The sequence below is a fragment of the Pristis pectinata genome, chromosome 7 (assembly GCF_009764475.1).
Source record: "Pristis pectinata isolate sPriPec2 chromosome 7, sPriPec2.1.pri, whole genome shotgun sequence".
Taxonomy (NCBI): Eukaryota; Metazoa; Chordata; class Chondrichthyes; order Rhinopristiformes; family Pristidae; genus Pristis; species Pristis pectinata.
Window position 1 is genome coordinate 42,557,404 of NC_067411.1, and position 18,420 is coordinate 42,575,823.

At 39.3% G+C, this 18,420-nt stretch overlaps 1 protein-coding gene across 1 annotated transcript in view; it reads left to right on the forward strand.

Annotated features, from left to right (window-relative positions):
• The first annotated feature begins 3,518 nt into the window (after positions 1–3,518).
• Positions 3,519–18,420, forward strand: part of ugcg (UDP-glucose ceramide glucosyltransferase) — a 42,889-nt gene continuing 27,987 nt past the window's right edge. Inside the window, exon 1 of the mRNA XM_052020426.1 lies at positions 3,519–3,753. Within this exon, the coding sequence (XP_051876386.1) occupies positions 3,656–3,753 (98 nt within the window). The 5' untranslated portion in view covers positions 3,519–3,655. The remainder of the gene's footprint in view (positions 3,754–18,420) is intronic.

An 18,420-nucleotide genomic window follows, 5' to 3' on the forward strand; every position in this document is an offset into this window, starting at 1 on the left:
CTAAATTTGATGAATTTCTGTTAAAGATATTAAGAGATACTGTATATGGCAAAGGCAATTATATGGTGTCAGATTAGCCATGATCTCATTGTGTGGTGGACAGGCTCAAGGAGCTAAATCATCTCCTCCCATTTCTACAAATTACAACAATGATAAATGTATTGTGAATTGATTATGAATTGTTTCCATCTAGAGCTGTAGGAAGACTATTCTGCGGAATGGTCATGAAAATCCCAATGCACTAATATCATTCCCTGGAGTTTGCCGAGAGGCTCCAAAATGGCAGAGATATGTTCCACTGCCACTGGTGTGTCGAATTTGGCATAACCCAAGAGAAATCAGACACAACTGCTCCCCATCAAATCACTTTGGTTATTGTGATGTTAATAGTTGCTATGGCCCCAAACATACCAAGGACCAATGAGCAGCAGTCACCACAAACCAGTGGCAATGCTGGAAATGGCTGTGTTCTTCCTAGGGGTAAGTGAATTGATAAGCTTCACAGATGCCAGTAACTTTGACAATCGGTCAAATCTGGCTTATGGAAAAACTACATTTCTTAAGAACATAAGAAATGAGAGCAGGGGTAGGGCAAAAGTTGCTTTGAGCCTGCTGTGGTATTCAATCAGATCATAGCTGTTCAGTTGTTTTCTCTTTTTTTTTGTATATTACTATCCAAAAGAACAAGGTCTATACTGCTGCTTATGCTGAGGTTTGAGTTTTCTGCAAGTTGGGATGTTGATTTCATTGCTGACCAGGACATCCCTTCATTGGTCTTATTTGAGAGCCTCATTACCTTTTCATAAAGTCATATAGAGACGCTGTGGAGAAACATTCCCTTCAGCCCACCATGTCCATGCCAACTAATGAGTATAAAAATTATTCCTCAGGTCCCATAAAAAAAACCCTACCCCTTAAACCTATGCCCTCTGGTTTTAGACACTCCTGCTAAATTCCTTGTTATCTACACTATCCATTCCCTCCTAATTTTATATATCGCAATCAGGCTCCCCCTCAGGCACCCTACACTCCAAGGAAAACAAACTCAGCCTATCCAGCCTCTCCTCATACCTCAGACAACATCTTGGTGAATCTCCTCTTCACCTGTCTAGTACAATCATATCATTCCTATACTGCAAACAGTATTCCGGCTGTTATCTAAACAATACTTTACAAAGCTGTCCCATGACCTCCCTGCTCTTGTATTCTGACACAGCTAATGAAGGCAGGTATCGTGTATGCCATCTTAATCATTCTAATGGTGCTGCCACCTTCAGGAATCCTTGGACATCAAGGTCCTGCTGTTCCTCAATACTCCCTCGGGCTCTACCATTCATTTTGTATGTCCTATGCTGAATCAGTCCTCTCAAAATGCATCACTTCACATTTATCATGATTAAATTCCATCTCCCAATCCTCTTCCCATCTTATCAACTCATGAATGAATATTGTCCTCACCACTGACAACAGCAATAATTTTCATGTCATCTACAAACTTACTAATTATACCTGCTATGTTCACATCCAAATCATCAATGTATATAACAAACATTAAAGATGCTGGCACCAATTCGTTGGTCAGAGGCTTCCAATCACAAAAACAATCCTCCACCATCAACCAAACTGCCCTCAATCATACACTTTGAGAACTCTTGAAAAAAAATCAAACTGGTCAGATGGGATCTTCCCCTGACAAAGCCACGCTTGTTGTCTCTGATTAATCCATGCCTTTCCAAATATACATTAATTCTGTCCTTTATAATTTTTTCCAATAACTTCCCTATCACTGATGTTAGATTTACAGGTCTGTTACCTGACGCCCTTCTTGAATATAGGTATTACATATGCTCTCCTCAAGTCATCTGGCACCTCAATTGGCCAGTGAAGATATAAAGATCTCTATCAGGACCCCACCAAGCTCCTCCCTTGTGTCCCATAGCAGCCTGGGATAGCTCTCATTAGGTCCTGGGGATGTATCCAACTTTATGGCTGCTGAGATATTGAAATACCTCCTTTTGGTGAACATCACCAATAGCCTGTCCTGGTCCAACCACATAGACACCATGGCCAAGAAAGCTCACCAGTGCCTCTACTTCCTCAGGCAGCTAAAGAAATTTGGCATGTCCCCTTTGACCTCCACCAATTTTTATCAATGCACCACAAAATGTATCCTATCCAGATGCATCACAGCTTGGTATGGCAACAGCTCTGCCAGTAACCACAAGAAACTGCAGAGTTGTGGACACAGCTCAGCACATCACGGAAACCAGCCTCCCCTTCATACACTCTGTCTACATTTCTTGCTGCCTCAGTAAAGCAGCCAACATAATCAAAGACCACCCACCCCAGACATTCTCTCTTCTGCCCCCTCCCATCGGGCAGAAGATACAAAAGCCTGAAAGCACGTACCACCAGGCTCAAGGACAGCTTCTATTCCGCTGTTATAAAACTGTTGAATGGTCCTCTAATATGATAAGATAGACTCTTGACCTCACAATCTACCTCGTTATGACCTTGCACCTCATCATCTACCTGCACTGCACTTTCCCTGAAAATCTAACACTTTATTCTGCATTCTGTTATTGTTTTACCTTGTATTACCTCAATGCATTGTTGTAATGTATTGATCTGTAATGAAAAGTATGCAAGACAAGTTTTCACTGTACCTCAGTACATGTTACAATAATAAACCAATTAACCAATTTAATGGTAATATTCTAGAATCTCACTGCCCTCTCTTGAATTCTCCAATAAAAAATGTCCTTCCCCTTAATGAACTCAGATGAGAAGCATTCATTTAAGACCTCACCTATGACCCCCAGCTCCATGCATGGATTACTCCAATAGTTCCTACTCCTTTTACTTGCCTTTAATATACTAACAAAATATTTTGTGATTCTCCTCAATCTTGGTTGCTAGAGATATTTTGTGCTCACTCTTTGCCTTCCTGATTAAATGTTCCCCCTGCACTTTCCGTACTTCTGTCAGACCTCCCTCGTTTTCAGTTCTCTATACCTGCCATATGCTTCCTTTTTGTTTCTTTATCCAACCGTCGATCTCCCTTAATGTCCAGGGTTCTTTCTATTTGTTGTCCTTATCTTTACGGGAACACGTTGGCCTCGAACTCCCACTTTCACTTCTGAATGACTCCCACTTGTCGATGTAGACTAAACTTTTTTTGCCGAGAAGTTGTTGTCTTACAATTTTTTCCCAAAATGTTGACTGGGCAGGCAAAGAAGCTGATTCAAGATACTTTGTTTGAATGTGACCCCTTGCACTGCCTACTGGGAACTGTAGTTCTTTATTATAACTACATAATAACACAGGAACGGGATCTCTTAATTTGTAAGTGTGGTTTACTGGGTTGGGGAAGGAAACAGTGTCTGACTGGAGCCGGGTCTGTGTCTGGAAGAGACGCAGTGAGAGGGAGCGAACTGTGTGCAGGTTTTTGACCGCTAGAAGGGAGGGGCGGGGTTTGCTGGTCTTGCCCGGCGGTAGGGGGGGAGGGGCGGCGACGGCGGCGGCGTCTGCCATCGTGACGTCCGGTGAGCGAGGGCCGAGTCAGAGCGTAGAGACAGCAGCCGTGTGGCAGCGCACGGAGCGCGTCGGATCGCATCCCAGGGGACCCGTACCGAGAGAGGCCGAAGCGAGTACAATGGCGGTGCTGGACCTGGCTCTTCAGGGTCTCTCCATTTTCGGACTGATCCTTTTCATCATCCTGTGGCTCATGCACTTCATGTCCATCATCTACGGGTAAGGCCGGGCCTTAGGGCCTGGGGTTGGGGCTGCTCTGACTGTTGAGGGGCGGGGGGCTCTTCCCCTCTCCCCTTTCTCTCCCCCTCTCCCCTTTCTCTCCCCCTCTCCCCTTTCTCTCCCATTTCTCTCCCATTTGGCTGGCGTGGGCCTCTTTTCGCCCCTCATTAAGGATATACTAACATAATGTGTTTGGAGCCTGCGGATATGGGTCACTTTGGCCCTTTGGTTTATTGTTTCCCCCTTTTGTGTGGAACGATGGCCCTTCGTTGGGATGATAGGGCGAAAGGGCACGTGTTTTATTTATTTATCAACTCTTACACCTTTTTCTAAAGACATTCTCGCGGTCGCCTTTGAAAGCGAAACCGGGTCTCATCGACAGTACGTTGGTCGTTTTAAATAAAACAATTCCCCACTGGCCTTTTGTAAATCGGATTTTAATTCCCTTGTGTCTAGGTATTTTCCTTGAATTGTGTAAACTAATATTTGAAAAGATCGTCGTGACATTAAGATAAATGTGGGGTTCCTTAACAAAATCCTTCAATTACTTCCGCCCGTCTTTTTCATAATATGTAACTGATCGGCTTTAATATTTCATGTTTCAGAAGATCATACCGTACGCAACCACTTAAAAGAAGAATCAAACACTTATAGTACAATTTTCCGAGATAAACTGGTTGTATTTATTATGGGTCATATTGTCAAAATAAAAGCGAGGAAACCCATTATTCCCAAATAACTCGGTGTAACAAACTATGTTAAAATACGTCTTTACGTGTGGTAGTAATATTATGATGGGAATAATGAAAAACAGTTCTCCCTCCCCCCGCCCCACCTCCATCATATAGAAGTTTAATTTGAGGGTTTTTTAATCCACTATTGTTGGGAAAGATATCTTATTGTCTTGGCATAAAGTAAATGTGTTTGCCGAAAGTTAGGGAAAATCTGTTTTTGATAAAACATTATTAAAAGGTGATTTTGTTTGTGTAATTCCAAGATGAGGCAAGAATTCTGAGTGTTGGTAGTGAAAACAGCATTTTTATTTTTGTCTTCACCCCCCCCCCGCATAATTCTCATTCTGATTTGAGAACAGGTAATCTTCAACTAGTTCAGGAATTTTTAGTGTAACTGCCCTTAAAAATGTCTTAAATTTTATCTAGTCATATTTCCAAAATACATGAGATATAAATTAGTTTCTTGGGAAGAAAATTGTCTGGTGAGCAATGTAGTTACTCATGTTGGATATGGTTCAATTCATCATCTAGATCAGCATTATGGAACTGAAGGTTTATTTAAGGACCATCACAGAGGATTTCAACTCTTATTATTCAGCAAATTAAGTTGAAAGTCATTGTAGATATTGGGCAGAGGGTTAACATTGCCATAATTGAATAACTTGATGAGATTTGACAGCTAGCCAATGTACCCAAGGGATAACTAATGCACACGTACGAACTAGAGTAGCAAGGAGTTGACGTCTGTAAGCAGGGAAGGAAAGGGTGGGGGCTGTATTTGGATCTAATTAAAGGGGTATACTATAACAACTCCTTGCCATATTTGTATTGCAAAACTGCTACTTGAAGCCATTGTGCATGTGTTCTTCATCTCCATACTCTGGAATTTGTTCCATTTATGTTCAAGATGGAATTTCAACCAACCAACTGCAATGTGAAAACAATGTATATGTAGTTGAAATGCCACAAAGATCACTTTAATTTTCTGGCTATCAGCCTTCCCCTGAGAACCTGCTGAGGGCTAGGAAAAAGACTGCAGCTGCCTTTTATACTTTGCTGGTAGAGCCACTCAAAGCCACCTCTTTGAAAGTCTGAAAATAGACTCAACATTATAATGCTGCAACACAGTTATTAGATCTCCTCTAATGGCAAAAATCTGGTAGAAATGCAGCTAGACTATTTATTTTCCAAGGGATATTGGTATATATGTTAAGATTCTTAAGCAATTGATTTAAGATTACTGTTATATACAATACATGAGTTTCTTAATGAGAATTTTGCCACATCCACTGAAATGGAGTATAGTTTGAATAACTATCTTTTGTAATCGGAAGTGTTTTGGGCAATGATTGTAGGTTGCTTAATTTATAAAGAGTAGGCTTTTCAGCAAGTCATTTTTACTTTATCTGATCTTTGCATAATCTTCATCATGAACTATGGCTTTGAACTAGTCATGTGAGCTCAGCTGATTCCCTAATCATTTATTAGTTTACGTAACTGTCTTGTACGCTAAATCGTGTATTAAAGAAAGTTTGGCAAAAGTATTTGATCTTTCAAACAAGTTGAGTAATTTAAAAAAACATTGACATTGGGCATTTTGCAAGTGTATGTGAGCAAATTGCTAGTCTCACATCAGAACAGCAAATTGTAGCTAACTTTATTTAGGGATTTTCAGACAAGCTACTATCTTTTCCTCCATTAAATATTTCTTGATACTTGTTTTATTAATAAAAAAGAAATTGGGGATTATACTTGAAAATTGGCACCTATTTTAGCAACCCTTTAACTAGACTTTGATCAGAGTAGAAAGTCATCACAGTCAAAAAAATATTTTGAATTCTAAGCTTCATTGTAATGCCTGAAAATTTATATATTGGGAGTCCTCTTGGTCTACACAGCCTTGTGCTGATTTGTTGTAGCTCTCCAGTCCAGTCACAGTTAAATAGCCCCCTGTGTTTTCACTTGGGAACTTAGCGTGAGCTCTAGTGTTCGCCATTGCTGCTGTGCTTGGAACCTGGTGCAAATTCCTGCTTTCCATTGGTGCTCCTGCAGCCATGGTTGCCTGTGGCTTGATTTGAGTGGTCTGGGGCAAGTGGTGTAGCCACTCAGTGCTGAGATGTAGAGCACGGGTGCATACCTGGCTGGCACAGTGAATGCAGGCCTTCACTGGACACTGGCTCCATGTCTTTTCAGTCTCTCTCATCACCTTCTGGTTGGTGGTTGCTGGCCATTGAGCTGGTTACCAGAGGTTTGTCTGGTAGTGGCCCACCTCCACTGGAGCAGCTTGAACCATTTAAAACATTTGCATCCTTCATTAAATAGGGAAACCAGTAATCCTTGATGTGATCTTACCAATGCTCGATATAACTCAAGTGTAATCTCCTTGATTTTCGTATTCTATTTCCCTAGCAATAAGCGATAACATTCTGTTAGCTTTCCTAATTTCTTCTTGTACCCTTTTACGAATCATTTACTAGGACACCTAGTTCCCTATACATGTCAGAGCTTCTGTCTTCTACCATTTATTTTCTTTTTCCTGCCAAAATGGACATAGTCCCATTTTCCCACATTACGCTCCATTTGCCAGACCTTTTGTCCTCTCAGCTATATATCCTTTTGTAACCTCATGTCCTCTTCACAATTTATTTTCCTGCCTATCTTTGCGTCATCATATCTTTTGTCTAGATCGCTTGTATCAGTTGTAAAAAGTTGAAACCCCAGCACTGAACCCTTGTTACATCTTACCAAGTGGAAAAAGACAACATATGCCTAGTCTCTGTGTCTTTTTAGCCAGACTGTCTTCTTTCCACACCAATATTTTACCTCCTACACCAGCAGCCATTATTTTTCTAAATAATCATTGGTGCAGCACCTAATTTTTCAAACAACTCCAATAAATTGATCAAACATGATTTCCCTTTCACAAAACCATGTTGACTTTGTCTGATGCATTGAATTTTTCTGTGTGCCTTGCTCTGCAAGTGTTAAATTGTTTCTAACACTTTCCCTTTGTATTTTGAGAGATCCCTTTAAATGTATGCTGCTGTATTTCAACTGATCCCTTAACTTGCCGGTTCATTTTAGCTAGCTCTGTTTTCATTCCATCATGATTGATCTTTCTTAAGTTTAAAAACATTAGTGTTGGACACATTCTTCTCTCTCTAACTCTGAATGTAAAATTTGACACATTACCATCTTAAGGACTTAGCATTAAATTTCAGGTAACCAGCTTTTCTATGAAATAGCCAATATAAAAAACAAATGAAGATATGAGACTACTGATGCATTTGCATCATCTAGGCACAATCTACAAGGTTGTCCTTGTTTTGCAGGAAGTATGTTTCCTTTCCTCAGAGGCACATTTCTTCCATTGGCCTCCTGACACTTTATTTTTAGTAGGGAGCAGGTGTGTGTGTGTGTGTATTTCCAATATTTGTACTTGTAGATTTTAAACTTAAACCATCATGTTTTGTAATTTCTGAATTTTGCAAATAGGTAATGAGTGTAAAAATAACTTCAGATATGTTTCAAAAACAGTGTATGTTCTTAGATGGTAATGTTCCATGAGTTAAACATGTATAATCCTGCAAGAGAGATGGATTGTATAGTAGAATATCTGTCAAACTGTTTTAAAACTGTCATCAAATGGTTTACTAGGCACCTGATCCCTACCCTCTATGCTACTGATACCTGGATGACTTCCAGAAGGCACCTTGAGATACTGGAAAGATACTACCAATGCTATCCCCATAAAGTCCTCCAAACTCACTGGAAGAATAAGCAAACCAACATCAGTGCCATCTCCCAGGACAACATGTCCAGTGTTGAAGCACTAGTGACACTTTGTTCCATTGGGTACGCCATGTTGTTAACGTGCCTGACACTAGACTCCAAAACACATTCTTCTGAGCTCTGTCATGTAATGGATGCTACCAGCTAAATCAAGGAAAAGATTCAAGGCTTCTTGAATGGTCTTGAGACCTCAAGTCCATGCATCAAGAGCAAAAAGGAGCCCTGTGTAAATGGCAAAAGGAGCACACAGTCTCACGAGCCACCCACATGTCTCCTCATCAGGCACCACCTCCCCCATTGTGAGCCCAATTCTCACACTGGCCTCTTCAATCACCTCAGAACTGACAAAACAGGAGTGGAATCAAGTCATTCTTGATTTTGAGGGACTGCTTGAGATGAAGTTAAATGGGAGATGTACAATTGCTGAGAACATAGGGTGGCAGTGAAATGATTCAACTACTGAGTTTTCTGAGAGAAGCTTAAATAATTAGTGTTTCTTGCTCCAACTAAGTTTTTTTTTGTATCTGAGTCATGACTTTTGTGTGTCTATAATATTACCATCCCAGCTTGGAAATCTGTTGTGATACAGTATTACAACTGTTTATCTGCTGTTACTTGTATTGATTCCCATGGCTGTCCTTTTTGATAAGCCTTTTCTTCAAAATATGTGAAATACTAATACAAGGCATTTAGATTTTTAAATAATAAAGGAATCGAGAGATTTGGGCTGCCTTCAACCAAAGATGCCCTTCGTAGTATTGTGTGGCACTACAGATGTGCTAAATGGGATAGTCTTAACACATCTGGCAGCTCAACTGGTCATCTTTGAGATGCTCTGGATCATCAGCAGCAGAAATTGACTGTTAGACTAGGGTGTCATTGAGGAGTTTAGAGGGGTTTGCAGGGAGTGGTATTATCAGGATGAGTTGCCAGCCTAGTGAAGCTGCAGTGCAAGACCACTTGCATGCTAAACAAAAACAACAGCATGCAATATACAGGCCCAAGTGATTTTGCAACCAATGGATCTGATCAAACTCTGCAGTCCTACTACATCCAGTTATGAATGATAGCAGACAATCACCTCATGGAAGGAGAAGGCGCCAAGATGGTGGGTGCCAGCAAATGAGTGCTAAAGAAAAGGCTGAAACATTCACAACATTGTTGAACCAGAAGTGTGGAATAGATGATCCATCTTGGCTTCCTCCTGAGATCCTCAACATCACAAGCCAGTCTCCAGTCAGTTTGATTCATGACATGTGATATCAAGAAATGGCAGAGAGTATGGATGCAGTAAAGGCTATGGAACTAAATACCGTCCCAGCTGTAGTACTGAAGACCTGTGCTCTTGAATTAGCTGAGCTTCTAGCCAAGCTGTTGCAGTGCAGTTAAATACTGGCATCCCAACAGTGTGAAAAATTGCTCAGATATGTCCCATTCACTTAAAAATAGAACTAAACCAATCTGGCTAATTACTGTCCAGTCAGTGCCCAAATGACATCACATTTAACCTACTAGCTGCCCAGTTTGGTTTTTGCAAGAACCACTTGGCCCCAGCCTTGGTTCAAACATGGACCAAAGAACTGAATCCTATAGGTGAGGTGAGAGTGACCACCCGTGACAAAGACACCATTTGACTGAGTGTTGCATCGGGGAGTCTTGGTAAAACTGAAGTCGAGGGGCATCAAAGGGAGTACATTAACTTCAACAGCTGGAGTCATATCTCACACAAAGGAAGATGGTTCTGGTCAATCATCCCAGCCCCAGGACATCACTGCAGGAATTCCTCAGGGCAACTTCCTTGGCCCAGCCATCTTCAACTGCTTTGTTAATGACCTTCTTTCTGTCATTTGGAACAGTGTATGCCCGTGTGCAGCAAGACCCAGACAACATTCAGGCAAGGACTGATAAGTGACGAGTAATATTTGCACCACAAAAGTGCCAGGTAGAGACCATTTTTGACAGGAGGGAGTCTGACTGCCTGCCCTTGACACTCAGTGGCATTTCATTACCAGATCCCTCACTATCCACACCCTGGGAGTTGTCATTGACCAGAAACTCAACCAGACCAGCATCCTTACAGGACTAGCCAAGTAAATTCTGCATGTACAAGGGCAAGTCAGAGGCTGGGTTTTCTGCAATCTGCATGGCACAAATCAGGAATATTCTCCACTTGCCTGGATGAGTGCAGTGTCAGCAACTCTCGGACCTTAACACCATCCACTTGAAACAGACCACTTGATTTGCACTTCTCTGGCTAGCCTAAGCATTCATTCACTCCACCATTGGTGCATATTCACTGCAATGTGTACCATCTACAAACTGCACTGCAGTTACTCTCTCTGGTTACATTAACAGCTTATAACCTCCAACTCCAAAAGTTAGACAGCAGGTGCACAAGATAACACTAAGTTGCTCACCACCCTAATTTGGAAATATCCTTCATTGCCACTGGGTCTAAATCCTGGAACCTTTGCCCTAAATTCAGTGAAGGACCTACATCAGAAGGACTGTAGTGACCCATGAAGGCAGCTCATCGCCACCTTCACAATGGCAGTTAGGGATGGACAATAAATACTGGCCTTGTTGCTGATGCCCAGGTCCTGGAAAAGAACATTTAAAGTGAACTTAATGCAGAAAAATTCCACTGAGATGAAATATCAGCCATGACCATGTTAATTAATGGAGCAGACACAGGACCAAAATGCCCACTGCCTGCTTTTTCTTATAATTGTAGCTATAGAAAAGAATGTACATCTCTTTTCATATCTTTCACCATTGGTCTATATATCTGATATGTATATAATTCATTAAAACAACTGGTCATTTAGCTGAAAAATTGTTAATAAACATGGGATAATGCAGCATAGGAAAAGCCTTAAAAGTGTACAGTAGCTTAGTTGTTGTTAATGGATTGGTAATCCAGAAGCCTGAACAAATGATCAAGGGATGAGTTTGAATCCCATCATGGAATATATGGAATGCAGTTAGTTAAATAATATAAAATTAAATAGCTTGTATTAGCAATGGTGACTATGAAACAGATTGTTGAAATGTTCTTTAGGGAATGAAATGTGTTATGCTTTCTTGGGTCTGGTCCATGTGCAACCTGCAGATCTACAGGAATGACATTGACTCTTAAATGCCATTCAGTTCAAGGGTACATTGGGATGGGCCTTGCTAGTGATGCCCATGTCTTGCAGATAAAGTATTTACTCTGTAATCTAAAATTACACAAATTTTCACAAATGAATTTACTCTTCTCGTGAAAATCAAATGTTGTTCTTCTGGTTTGTTTATTCTGTTTCATAGTTTAAATACCTTTAAACTTAAAGTCTTAATAATTAGCAGAAAGTTGTCATTATTGTATAACAAGACAGCTGAAAGGGACTAATTAATATCAGGTTTGCAACCAATGGTTAGAAATTTTTGGTTGTAAGTGTTCAAAAAATAATTGAAGCATTCTTTTTGATTAGATGAGATTCTTGATTCACTTACTGAGAAAGAGTAGCTGTTATGCTTTCTTGCTTTCCTTTGTTTTCCTGCAAATTTTCTCGAATATGGGCGGAACAAAGCTGAGGAACCCATTTACTCTTTACATTTGTTGGAGAGTGCCTATATTCATTGAATGCTGGGCATCAATCCAGTACTCACAACCAGTCTTGAAGACACTGCAGAATATCACCGCTGTCTTTTAAAATTGCAATTTGACTTGGAATGAGTGATATCATGAGAGCTTTAATGTTTTTCTATTTTATTAAAAAAAATTATGTTTGTGCTCAAATTCTTTCTACAAAATCTTACCTCATTACAGCATTAATTGGATCTCATTGAGATTAGTTTTGAAAGTGCTGGAGGAAGAGTGCTAAGAAAGTTAAGAAAGAATTGCTGGAGGAACTCTGTGGGCAAGCAGCATCTGTGAAGGCAAAGGGAAGGGGAATGGGAAGATAAAAACAGACTTGAATGTGATGTGGAACTAGATAAGGGAGGGATAATGAGCAGATGGGAAAGCACCTCCTGTGGTTGCAAGGTAAAGTGCTAGGGGTAGAGAGGGATGAGCAGATCAGGAAGTCAAGGAAAGAGGTTCCTGAGGAAAGCAGCAAGGTGGGGAGGAGAGTGGAAGATGTGACAGGTGATTGGATCCCATTGCAGCTGGCAGAAATGGTGAAGGATGATATTCTGGATGCAGAGGTTAGTGTGGGGAAAGGTGAGAACCAAGGGAACTCTATCAGGATATTAGAGCAGACATTCATTTGGATAGCAAGGTCCTTGTTGGTGATGAGAAACATCAGAATATTGGACACTTAGCTTTGGCTAGGTGTAGTGGGCTTAAAGGCCTTCTGATGCAATGGTATACAGGCCTTCCTGGGTAGCAAACAGGTTCCGTTTTTATAGACATTCATGTCAGAAAATACACAAGTCTCCATAGTATTGTAATGAAATTGCATCAAAAGTGCACAAGACTGATAAGAAAGAACACTTACTAAAAGTGGAGAGAGAGAAGAAACTAGTTCTGCCATTCGTTGGAATCAATGTATGTACATCAGACTTTTGAATTTAATAATATTATGGGAGCTCGCTCGTATGTACAGATGTCCATAGGTTGAGTGTCTGTCCTTAACCCAGGGAAAGCCTATGTACAGTTTCAAATGGGGCTTTGGTCATGTGGTATATGATTTCTGTAAGTCATGACATTTTCAAGCATGAATTTCAAATTACGGTATACTTGGCTATCTGGCATCCATAGGGAATGCTGATTGCAAAAGAATTGTTTAAAAAAAGTACTGTACATCACACATTCATATTCTCTGCATGAACCTTTAAATAAATTGCCATTAAATTGCTGAACTCCATTAAATTGCTGAACTCCATCCTTTTAAATAAAAAAAATTACAATGCAATTCTATACTTTAAATTCTAGTAATGTAAAATACAGCAGAAATGAATGACTGTACTCACCATTATATGGTGCCAAATTTTCAGAGGATGTTGCTAATTATCAGCCTACAATTGCATTGCCCTTCTGTATAAAGGTAAATAAATTTAAAATATTTTTTCACACATATGTTATGGCACTTAAAATATAATTCACTGGGCATTTTCTGAAATTGCTTAATATTCTTAGTAATTTTTGCCAGTTGCATGAGAAGTCTGGATGCATAAATACCAGAGGAACAAGAGGTTACAGTACATTTATGTTCTTCCATTATTGTACAAAACTTGCACATGGAGACATGAGTATATGTTGCAAGGTAAAAACCTAATGAGGGTTCAGGAGAAATTTATCAATTGATGGCAAAATTCTTTGACACAGAGTTTTTATTTTCCAGTATCTTTTGTGTTCATTTTATATGCACGGGGTTGTACGTGAGAATTTTTGTTTTAAAAGCTCTAAATATAATTCAGTGCATTGTTGTTTGACCTTTCAGGAGGGTCTTATAGTGCTTTTGGGCTGATAGTGCTGCAGGGTTATGAGAAAATCTGTTATGCTATAAAATTGCACATCCAGCATTTTACTTTGCACTGCCTCAGTAGGAAATCTGTCTGGTGTTTCGTATTTGGATAAATCACAATTCGAGAGCTTGTGTTATTCTGCTGCTTTGGAATTTAATTAGTTTCATTTGAGTGTGGTTGAATATTACATAAAACCAAACGTTTGATACCCAGGAAAAACTCAGGTTTTTTTTCAAATATATTTTGGGGTGAAAAAAGGCAGTTTGCTGAGCACGCATTGCTTGACACTTCCAACTGGTGCAGTATATGGCTGCAAAAAAATCTGTGGCTGCCTGCTGTGACTGTAAAATAGTGAATGTCAAATGTGCAAGTCTCATTCAAAAGAAATGCAATTGGTGCACATGAGAGCATTAATATTTCAGATATTGGGATGCTTTTCCAACATAAAAATTGTAGTGAATAATGTGTTTTATTTAACCACTATGTATTCCTCTATTTTTTATACAGAACATTTTTTTTGCCAAAATATTTTTTTAAGCCTTCAGTGCTTAAAAGAAGTGTTGCCAGAGCCGATGGCCATGTGTTTACTAAAAACAACCTTACGTAAAAATCCTACGTGCCTGCAAAAGATTAGTTCTTTGTTTAGATATATAATTTGTTTCTTCCTGTTATGTGTATTTCTTATATTTTATCCTCCAAATTTATTAACCCTTTCTGCTCAGCACTGGTGACATTTTTTGAATCTTTTTAACAGGAAGCTAGGAAAATTTATTTTGTTTTACTGCAATGACGTGCAGAAGGGACTTGCTGGAAGGAGAGACCTCATAAGTGACAAGACATATATTTACGTTGTGATGATTTCAAATTAAATCAGATTGTTAATGTTAATTGTGCTTTATGGTGCTGGTGTGGTCTGAAGATAACCAAATATCAGCCTCTGTTTAGTGGAAAGTGTATAATGAACAGTAAATGTCAGCTTTCTTTTGATGAAGAGAACAGTGGGGAATATATAATTTAGACCCACTAATATGATGCATGCTGAAAAGTTGGTGTCCCTCATTCTTCTGTTAATAGTTTCAATAGAAGGTAAAACAATGGAAATCCAATAGTTTTTTGAAAAAAAAGAATTGAACTTACATTTTGTTCTCAGAATAATTCAAGCTCATGCTATAAAACCAGGATGTAATTAGTATGGTTTTATTGCAGATTATAAAATGGTGACATCAGCTTTTGAGTTTTGTATTTTTGAAACTCCAGCATTCCCTGATGACTGAAAACTCCATATTTGCAGCCAGGTCTTCACAATTTTCCCTCCTCTACTGCTTCTCATCTAGTTTTGCTTTTTCATTAGAAAAGGTCTTCAATTTTTAAAATCTGTATCTCAAGATTCCTTATCAATCTGTGTTAATAAATCAGCTGCAGGCCATCCCCAAGTTACAAATGCCCAATTTATGGACACCTTGACTTATGAATTAGCTCCTATAATATTAAATTCAGAAGTCCAAATGTGTGTTCATGCATTTGTTCCTACAGACAGCAGAGTTAGTATCCCCTCTCTCTCTACTTTTAGTAATCATTCTTTCTCTTCAGTCCTATGTGCTTTTGATGCCACACACCACAATACTGTGGACGTATGGTTGCCATATTGATTTTTTGTATTTTCCGACCCAAGGACCCAATCGACTTGTGAACGTCTATAAAAATTGAACCGATTCATTAGCCAGGGATGGCCTATATATAAGAATATTGATATAAAACACACCTTGTAGGCTTAAAGTTGTAAATCATAACTCATTGGTAATTATCTCCTGAGGTAGCTTGAAAAGACAAGAATACATATAAGTAAGCTGATTTGCACTCACCAAAGAGACTAAAAATCTGTAAATTAAATTTGTCTTTGATATCATTCAATTGTGAAGGCTCAAGATAACTTCTGCAGTTGAAATGAGGCCATATTAGATCCTTTTCACTCTTGCTCTTCACACAATAGAAGGATGAAAATTATATTATTACTTAAAATTATTAACATTTAGCTGACCAGAAGATAAATTGAGATAACCCTTCTGCCTCAGGTTTTCTACTTCTGGCATAGGTCCTTATCACTATCCCTGTGCTTGCTGATCTATTTTGGCTCCTAGTTCAGCACAGCAACTGTTCTTTTTAAACTGTCTTTTCCAATTCCTCTTGCCACTCTCTTCATGAATCCTTGGCTCTCTGCTCCTCCATTCTGGCCTCTTGCACATCTCCCAACTTCATTTGATAACCAGCTGTGTGAAGCACCTCAGAAGATTTTATTGCCTGAAAAGTACTAAGTTTGTTAATGTTTTTGTTGCTCAGAGGAAATCGCGCACACTCTGTGGTGGCTCTAAATTTTCTAAAACTGTGATCATGAAGCATGGAAATAAACTTTCAGGTTTTGTAATTCATATACTTTGTACATTCTAATAAAGGCTCTCGTTAATTGCAATATTCTGACTATTGAAAAACCAGTAATTATATACAATATTTTTTTTTCTAATTACATTGTAAATTCTGTTCCTTTTGCTGCAAAAACCTTTAAGTTGCAGGCTAATCTCTATAATACTTATTCCATTCCAAGTCTATATGTCTTCCCACTCCTATTAAGATGTAATTTCTCCATTAACCAGGGCATAAATATGTAGGAGCCCAGTCTCAAACCTTCGACTTGTTGGGATAGGTAGGAGCACCTTGAGCACAGACACCAGTATCTATTAAAAACATAATTGCCTTGCTGCTGGAGCTGCAGGCCAAAACTACCTTGTCATATTGTTTATATCACTCATTTCCATTGTTGCCAGCAATATTGGTGGCAACATTATAGTTGACCTTGTGAAACCATACTTTCATGATGTTTGTATTATAGCAAATTAATCTTTTGACCACAAGAAGTAGAAGCAGGCATAGTCCATGCCAGCCTTTTTCTCTCCTGAATAAGATTATCGTAATGTCCTTCAATTCCACTATCCTGCCCTGTTTTTTCTGTTCATTGACTTACATTATGTCCAAAAGTCTGATACCAATTCAATATACTTAATGACTTAGCGCCCATTGTCCTTGGGTTAAGAAACCTGCGAAGAAATATTTTCACTTCTGTGCTAAATGGTTGACCCCTTATCCCAAGACCAACTTCTGGTTGTAGACTCTCCAGTAATGATAAACAGTTTCTCACCATCCACCCTATCAAGTTATCTGGGAAATGTATACCTCAAGCCTTCTAATGCATGACCTGTGCAATGAAAGGTTATTAACATGAAATATTGGCTCTGATTTTTTCTCTCTCTCTCTACAGATACAGCTTGACCGGCTGAGTATTTCGAGGCCCTTCCACCCAAGCACGTAGGGAATAGATCACAAAATCTGTAACTCATGAAAAGAAAAATTGAGTCCCCTTATTCTCTATTGCTCACAAAAAATAAATCCGAATCAGATTTATCATCACTGACATATGTCATGAAATTTGTTGTTTTGTGGCAGCAGTACAGTGCAAGGCATAAAGGCATAAAAATTACTGTAGGTTAAAAAAACAAATAGTACAAAAGAGGAATAATGAGGTAGTGTTCAATGGGTTCATGGACTGTTCAGAAATCTGATGGTGGAGGGGAAGAAGCTGTTCCTGAAACATTGAGTGTGGGTTTTCAGGCTTCTGTAGCTCCTCCCTGATGGTAGTAACATGAAGGCGGCATGTCCCAGGTACTGATGGATGCTGCCGCCTTGAGGCACCGTCTCTTGAAGATATCATCGATGGTGGGGAGAGTTGTGCCTGTGATGGAGCTGGCTTGAGTCTACAACCCTCTACAGCCTCTCTTGATCTTCAGCATTGGAGCCTCCATAGCAGGTGGTGATGCATTGGGAGTTAAAGTAGCCCAGGGATCCTTCATGCACAAAAATATGATAAAAGTGAGTGCACTGAAGAAAGAAAGGCCATATGGAAGTGCGACATATTGCAAAAAAATATGAAATGTGTTGTTTAACTGTCCCATTTGGCTATACTTCCTGCTGTACAGAGGAAAGAAGAGAGACTAGAACGTAAGGCAAGTGAGAGATGGTGAATAGTGTGAACACAGTTAAGGAACTAAGGGATGAACACCTTTGAAGGTAAATAAATCACCAGGCCCAATTGAAATATATTCCAGGTTACTTAAAAAAAAACAGCAAAGTTAGTTAAGGGAATAAGACCTTCATTTTTCAATCCTCCCTGGCTCTAGGAATGGTACCATCCCTTAAAGGGAGAAAGGGATAAACCAAGTAATTATAGGCCAGTTAGTTTAACTTCAATGGTTATTAGAATCCTGAGGGATAGTGTAAACCTTAATTTGGAAAGCACAAATTAGTGAAGTTCAGTCAGCATAGAATGGTTTATTGATGGCAGTGCCTGATTGGTTTGATTGAATTTCTTGATTACATGCAGAGTTGATGATTGTGTGTTTGAGGTAGTTTGCATGATTTCTAACAATGTTTTACAATAAGTTTGCCGATACAAAAATTGTCTGTATGGTGGACTGGAGGAAAGCTTTAAACTATGGAGAAAATAAAGATACTCTGGTCAGTGGACATGAAAGTGACAAATGGAATTTAATCCAGAAAAATATGTGATGATGCATTTAGGAAATGCATCAAGGTAAGAGAATACACTTCTCTCAATATGCTCCTATTTATAGTGTATGTCCGC